The sequence below is a fragment of the Phoca vitulina genome, unplaced genomic scaffold (assembly GCF_004348235.1).
Source record: "Phoca vitulina isolate PV1807 unplaced genomic scaffold, GSC_HSeal_1.0 scaffold88, whole genome shotgun sequence".
Taxonomy (NCBI): domain Eukaryota; kingdom Metazoa; phylum Chordata; class Mammalia; order Carnivora; family Phocidae; genus Phoca; species Phoca vitulina.
The window spans coordinates 1186568-1194051 of NW_022589791.1; the positions used below are offsets into that span (position 1 = coordinate 1186568).

Consider the following 7484-nt stretch of genomic DNA (forward strand, 5'->3'; position numbering starts at 1 on the left):
CGGGGCGCTATTTACGGCGGCGCGGACCCGGGTCGGCCGAGGCGGGCGCAGGCAGGAGCTCGCCGCTGGCGGTCTCTGCGCGCGCTCGGGGATCTTCTGTCTTCGCAGAGTGGCCCGGCTGAGGGGGAGCGGGGCCGGTAGCCCACCCGGGACCGCGGCGCCGAACGGAGCGAAGGAGCCCGGTGGCCTCAGAGGCGGGCCGCGAAAGTCCTCTGGGCTCCTCGGCGCCCCTCCAGCCGCGCTCCATGCTCCGGCCGCGGCCCGGCCCCTCGCCCGGTCGCTGACGGCGCCCGCCGCCCCGGGGAGCCCCCATGCACTGCGCGCTCCGGGAGCCGTAGGCTGCAGTTGCGCCGCGGCTCCGGGAGCCGGCGGGGGCGCCGCGGCCGTGGGGGGCGTCAATGGATCGCCATTCCAGCTACATCTTCATCTGGCTGCAGCTCGAACTCTGCGCCATGGCCGTGCTGCTCACCAAAGGTGGGTGCCCGCCGGCCGGCCGGGGCCCGGGCTCTCCGGGGAGGGGCGCGCGGGGGTCCCGGGGCGGCCGCGCCGCCGCGGGCCTTTGAAGGCGGCTGCCAAGGCTTTGTTAGCGCCGGGCGAGGTTTCCTCCCGCGCTGGAGCCCGCAGGTCGCGACAAGTTGCCTGTTCTTAGAAGTCGCGGCGGTGGCTTCGCGGCCGCCCCCTCGGGTGTCCCGGGGCCGGCGCGTGGAGGTGGAGTCAGACCTCGGGGCAAGTGGTTGTCAAAATGTTTTTGTAAGTCTGTCCGTGGCGAACTTCTGAACGTTTGCAGCCGGGGAGCGGGGCCGTCGTGCGCGCCGGGGCGGAGGCGGCAGCGCCGAACCACGGACCCTGCTCGCAGCTGCGCGGGGCTGGAGTGCGGGCTGTCGCCGCGCGACTCCAAGTGTGACTCCGTCCGCGCGTGTGCCTTCGTGTGTGTTTGTGAGCCAGCGAGTGTGCGTGCCTCCCTGTGAGGGAGTAGGTGCCCCAAGTGTGTGTCTCCGTGTGCAGGAGTATGTGCTGCGTGGCTTCTCGGGCTGGGAGGGATAGGCTCTGTCAGCGGTCCCATTTCCCACTCAGCTCAGAGTTTACACACTACTACCAAAAAAAAAAAAAAGAAAGAAAGAAAGAAAGAAAAGAAGAAGGTCGGTTTCTTTTTTCCTCCTGCAGGCTTTCGCCTTTTAGGTCGAAATAACCCAAACTCCTAGATTTCAAGGATTCCCTCGCCTCCTCCGCGATGAACTCTACCTACTGTTCTGTGAACAGATAATTTTTTTTTTTAAAGGGGAAGCGTTATTTAGCTTTTGCACTCCCCCTCCCTTTCTCTAATTGCCATGTAGCAGGCATGAGGTTAAAGGATAAGCTAGCCCAGCAAGGATGATGTGCTACAGTATTTATTTATTTTGGAAGGAAGGGTGTAATTAACCCTAAATAACAGCCCTGGTAGCCTGCAGAGGGGAGCCTCCTGGCCCTATCAAAGGCCGACAGAACAGGGAGGGACTGAGGCTGACATGAAGTCACAGATACCGAAACTATGTGCCTGATAATGATATAATTAGGGGATCAGAGATTTCTGACTGCTGCGGACTTCAAAAGCTTTAAAAGAAGCCAGCAGTCTCTCCTGTAGCCATCTTGACTAAAGCAGACATTTTTGTTTAATCACTACATACAGTAACAAGAAAGGGGGGGAAACAGAAGAGCATTGTTCACTGTTTCCAAATACCAGTCCCCTTTCTGGGCCTTTTGCATGCCACAGGAAGAAACTTTATGAAACGACAGAAATACAGTTTTAATACAGTAATACAAAAGTCCATTCAACTTGTTGAAATGTGGCTCCAATTAAAAAAAAAAGTTGTTAGAACTTTCGTAGTTACCTGTCAAAATTTTATTAGACTGTTTTAGGTCATTGAAAATCTAGTATTTTAAATAGGCTCTCATAAACATTTTACTCTTTTTCCTTTTGCATTCAATGCTCTTTTTCTGTGCTCAGTCTGAGGCGAATAGGATCAAAATGGACTTTGAATCTGTTTTATTTCTACTTTAAATCTGTCTATGGGATTTGTCAGGCTAGGGATACATATTCATCACCACGTTAGACTGGTGAGCTTTGTGCAAAAAATCAAGTAAGCTTGGAAAGAGGAGAGAGAACCTCTAAAAAGCAAGGTTCCAACTTGAAGGTCTTCCTGGGGAAGGGACTTCGGCCCAGACCGCGACAGGGACAGGGAGCTCGCCAATTGAGGCTAGAGCGGGACCTCCAGCTTTGGATGGTTAAACTCAGATTGCCAAAGATCTGTGATTAGCTGGCAGGTTTTTTTAGAATGAAAGCATTAGCAGCGTCTGATGAAAACCGAGCATACCATACAGTGGCCTGGAATTTGGACAGATAATTAAATGAGACACCTTACTCAGGGGTTCACATTCACTGAGAGAAGGAGGAAGAAGAAAGGAGAGGGTAGGAAGAGGTCTATAAAACCACAGTCCCTGGTGTTTAATTTCAGAGCAGGGGTTTCAGGAACTACGCAGAACTTCTGATTGGGAAGTTGGGAAGCGGTGTGTGCCTCAGTCCCGTTTACAGTAGCTTTAGTTGTGGTAGCTGATAGTGACCAGAGTCCACGGGGTCAGATATGGTATTAGTGATAGGTCTGAGACCCAGATCATTTCAACTAGAAATGGATGCTAAAAGCCTCAGAGCATGCATTGCAGCAAAATGTTACCAGCGACTTGCAATTCCCCAAATAAGTTTTATAAAGGAAACTTTTAATCACTTCCTGGAGAAAAATTTGAGGTTTCCTTAAGGATTTTTCATTCAACCAGCGGAGGATTTTCAGTTTCAGTGTTTCCCCTTTTAGATCCCATGTTGAATTACATGTAAAACTGGGGAGTTAAGGGGAGGAGAAGTTAGCTTTGCCGTTTTACACCCGCCTCCCCTCCTCACCCGCACCCCCCCACCCCCAGTTTTATGACTTTCCATTTGGGCTGAAAGAAATTGACTTTGGCAAGCAAACCACTAATTGTAAACTGCCTAGTTCCTGTTTTACAATATACTGACTAAAAGCTCCTCTGCATGAAAAGATCTTTATAGGCAAAGTTTGCCTTTTCTAGAGAGGTTGCAAATAGCTGCCCAGTTTCATAGTTTTAAAACCTCCTGACCGGAGCAATTTCTAGATTGTTGTGTTTCTAGTTAATAACTTTATAAGGTGTTAGCTAAAGCTCTTAAATCTTGGCACAGCCCTTTAAGGTAGTAAACAATTCAGTAGTTCCGATCAAATATTTATACTGACAAAATCAAAAAGCCTAGCATTTTTATGTTGTATGGTCACGTAGGATTAGAATAAACAGTGTAATTTACCTGATGGTAGGAGAAGTTCTTGTGATGATTCTTTTCCTTCAATTCCAGAAGTAATATTTTGAATGACTTGCTAAACTTCTCAGAAATCGCCATTGAGCTTTGATTCTTTGCTGTTGGGGTTAATACGTGTCTAAAATTACATTTCACTGGGTTGAAATTTAAGCACTAGCTTGCACAGAGGGCTCTCCCAAGTCGACCCGGGGCTGCCGTTGCCGGCACTCAGCTGCCCATTCTAAAAGTTAGAGCCTCTGATCCTGAGGTTGAGCAGTTGCCCAGGTAGAGGCTTTATCTGGTCTCGGAAGGCGTTTGACGCAATTTCCCATTGTCTTCAGGTGAAATCAGATGCTACTGTGATGCTGCCCACTGCGTGGCAACTGGCTATATGTGTAAGTCGGAGCTGAGCGCCTGCTTCTCTAGGCTTCTTGATCCTCGGAACACAAACTCCCCGCTCACCCATGGCTGCCTGGATTCTCTCGCAAGCACAGCAGACATTTGCCAAGCCACACAGGCCCGAAACCACTCCGGCACCACCATGCCCACATTGGAATGCTGTCACGAAGATATGTGCAATTACCGAGGGCTGCATGACGTGCTCGCCCCTCCCAAGGGGGAGGCCTCAGGTAGGTAGAAGCCCCCTCTCACCAGGACGCCGGCTGGCAGCCACGACTTTGTATGTCTGCCATTGATTCTGTTGTTAATGTAATTAGAGACACCAGAGGGAGAGGCATGGCTGGATGCAAAGATGCATCTCTATTGAGCCGCTTTTATGTCAGCCTGAGCATGAGATGTCTGTCTGCATAATAGGTTTTGCCTGGTTTTCCCACATTCGGAAGACCCAGAGGACCCTTACTGTTCAGGAACGACAGTCCCTAAACGGACTGTTCTTGGAAGCTGATCTTTGCATCGCTTGGCAACATGTATTTTGTAAATACCGTTGATTTCACCACAAGCTGCTTTCTCACGGGGGGCCTTGTTGCTGATGGATAGATAGATGATCATAAACCCCTGCGGGGGGAGGGCTTACCGCAGTCTGCTCACGCGTTTGTGTTGCTCTAGGACAAGGAAACCGCTATCAGCATGACGGCAGCAGGAACCTCATCACCAAAGTGCAGGAGCTGACTTCCTCCAAAGAGCTGTGGTTCCGGGCGGCCGTTATCGCTGTGCCCATCGCCGGCGGCCTGATTCTGGTGTTGCTGATCATGTTGGCCTTGAGGATGCTCCGAAGTGAGAACAAGAGACTGCAGGATCAGCGGCAGCAGATGCTGTCCCGTTTGCACTACAGCTTCCATGGACACCATTCCAAAAAGGGGCAGGTAGCCAAGCTAGACTTGGAGTGCATGGTGCCGGTAAGCGGCCATGAGAACTGCTGTGTGACCTGTGACAAGATGAGACAAGCGGACCTCAGCAACGAGAAGATCCTCTCGCTCGTCCACTGGGGCATGTACAGTGGGCATGGGAAGCTGGAGTTCGTATGACGGGGGCTGACCCCGAACCGAAGTTCATGGGCGCTGGAAGGCTTGGGGTTCTGCTGGACAGGAGCACTTTATCTGAAGAAAAACGAACTCACGGACTCACCTTCGAGAGACAGAATGACCTCTGCAAACAGAATCTTGGATATTTCTTCTGAAGGATTATTTGCACAGACTCTTTAAATACAGTCAAATGTATTATTTGCTTTAAAATGATAAAAAGCAACGAGAAGACTACGTACACACTGTTACCAGGGTTATTTGCATCTGAGCGAGCTGGAATCGAGTACCTAAATAAACTAAAATGTGCTCTGTGTAAGCTCCAACATCTTGATTTATTGTAAAGATTTAAAAATATATATATATATATTTTGTCTGAAATTTAGCGGTGTCTTGTCATAAATTAAAAACTAAGTGGGATGCATAAGAAACTACATGTTAATTATACAAATGAAGATCTGTTGTCGCTCATAGTAAGGTCTCAACTGCAGGATTTGGCTTGATTTTTGTTTTTGTTTTGTTTTGTTTTGTTTTTTGTTTTTAAACAAGACCAAGATCTTGTTTATCCTTACATGCATATTTGTAGTTTTCTTACAGTGTGGAGAATTTCTAAATGTGTCCTGCCCATCGTTCAGTGTCTTATGCACATGTTTTTGTTAGATGAAAGCTAAAAACCAGGATTATTCTAAGAGAAATCTTAAACTTCTTTATACTAGGTCGGATATCATGGATCAGTGTCTAGAGCTACCTTATGAGCAAAGGTAATAATTCATCAACTTAATCCAGTTGCTCTGAAATGCTTTTTAAAATGTGTCTACCTCCAACCAAAAAAGAAAAACCAAACCAAACCAGCTAAACGCAACTTCCTCTCGTAGTTAAAATTAGTCACTGTCTACTTTTACTGTTGATTAATTTATCAGTTGGCTTTGTCTCAGACCAGATTAAATGTTTTGGATCCCAGATTAGCCAAACTTGATTGTATCATGCTCCTAGTTTTCAAACCTTCCTTCACGCATTTTTTTTTTTTTCCTTCTCAATGTTTGGAAAGGGTTTCAGTAGTGAAGATTATTTGTATCAACTGAGATTTAAAGAACACTAGGGCCCCCTGCTCCCCACATTGACTTCAGTCACTGATAAACTAAGTAACAGTGTTTTCACTCCTGCAGGACCTTCTGTCTGGCAACACTGCTCAGCCTGAATTTAAACCCATGCCACATTTGTGTGCTTTTCCCACCAAATAGGTCTTTGTTATCCTAAACGTGAGAAGCATTTGCCATGTAGGATTCTTTTTTTTTTTCCCGATTCTTTTGTATATTTGAAACTTCTGCTTAAAAATGAACCTCTAGTCTGCATATTTGAGTATGGGGTTTTCTTTTACGAGTGTTAAAGGATTGTGTGTGTGCATATTTGGGGGATTATTTTATGATAAGCATAATTTGGGTCCCTTAAGACAGATGCAGTCGCCAAGGTCATGGAAGAATCCGAGTCGAAATGATTAGTCTAAAAATGAGTACCTAGATTATTTAATAATTAATAGGCCACAGCCCCGTACAAAGTAGGCTATGGAATAAATACACATTTTAATAAATGACGGCATTCGTATTGTGCTTTTTGAGAATGGCAGTTCTCGCACGCATGGCATACAGTTTATAAAGGGTGTTGAGTTTTAGGTGTGTTGCTTTTTGAGGGAGCCAGAGAATTGTGACCTAACTATCCAAAACCAGCTAGATAAGAAAAGTCACCGAAATTGCCACCTGATGGAGTTTTGACCCTCATCTCCACTTTGAGCTCCAGATCAAATTACAGTGCTTGAAGATTAAAAGACTTCTTGCTCCCTATCCATCCTGCTTTCACGTACAGCGTCAAGCAAGCGCAGTGATGCCTCATGATTCTATCAGCTCCATGTAGTTAGTTTTTCCCCCTGCTGGCCCTGCTGTTACTCTTACTCACCCCATTTGTTCCAAATACCAGTTAACTAAGAACTCAGCAATTCGTTAAATAAGGCAATGAAGGATTTGAAGTCCGATATTTTAAATCACTTGGAAACCAGTAAACCCCATCCTCCAGGAAAGGCCTGGGTCTTGGCTGGCCCTGAAATCATGGACATTTCATGGAAGATGAATGCAAAATGCCTCTACTTCCGTGTTCTGTGTTCGCTGCCCTGCCTCTTTCTTGTTTCTTCTGTAAATTCACGTAAATTTACAGACCCCTCTCCCCCCATTCAGGGGGGCGCTGGCGCTGTGCACCTGCCCCCTGCTGGCGGACTGGGTGTCCAGGGTGCCCAAGTGCTAGCCACATAATAGATGGGCTATTCCTACTCCTGTGTCTTTCCCTAATGACAGACCCTTTCCCCTTCATGGGTCATATTCATAGATACTAAATGAGATATTTATTCATTTAGTATTTGCACACTGCCCCAGCCGCCAGTCTTCAAAGGCAGATCTGGACATAACTTGGCCTTTTCGACGAAAATATTGCAGGTCTGTCAACTTTGATTTTTACCAAGAACTAAATATAGGTTCTCCTTTTGCTTTCCTGCGAGAGTGCGGAAGCTGCCAAGAGCAGAGATAAAGGGCCCTTCATGAAATAACTACCTACCTGATTCGGTGATGTAAGTAAGGTGATGACTGCTGTGTTTGTTTTTCCCTCCTGGAGATGTTTACTGTTACTTT

At 47.3% G+C, this 7484-nt stretch overlaps 1 protein-coding gene across 1 annotated transcript; it reads left to right on the plus strand.

The window, feature by feature from the left end:
- Positions 1-28: 28 nt before the first annotated feature.
- BAMBI (BMP and activin membrane bound inhibitor) lies at positions 29-6384 on the plus strand. Its single transcript, XM_032395885.1, has 3 exons — positions 29-474; positions 3676-3963; positions 4400-6384. The coding sequence occupies exons 1-3, from the start codon at positions 399-401 to the stop codon at positions 4816-4818; spliced, it is 783 nt and encodes a 260-aa protein (XP_032251776.1). The 5' UTR covers positions 29-398; the 3' UTR covers positions 4819-6384.
- Positions 6385-7484: the final 1100 nt, after the last annotated feature.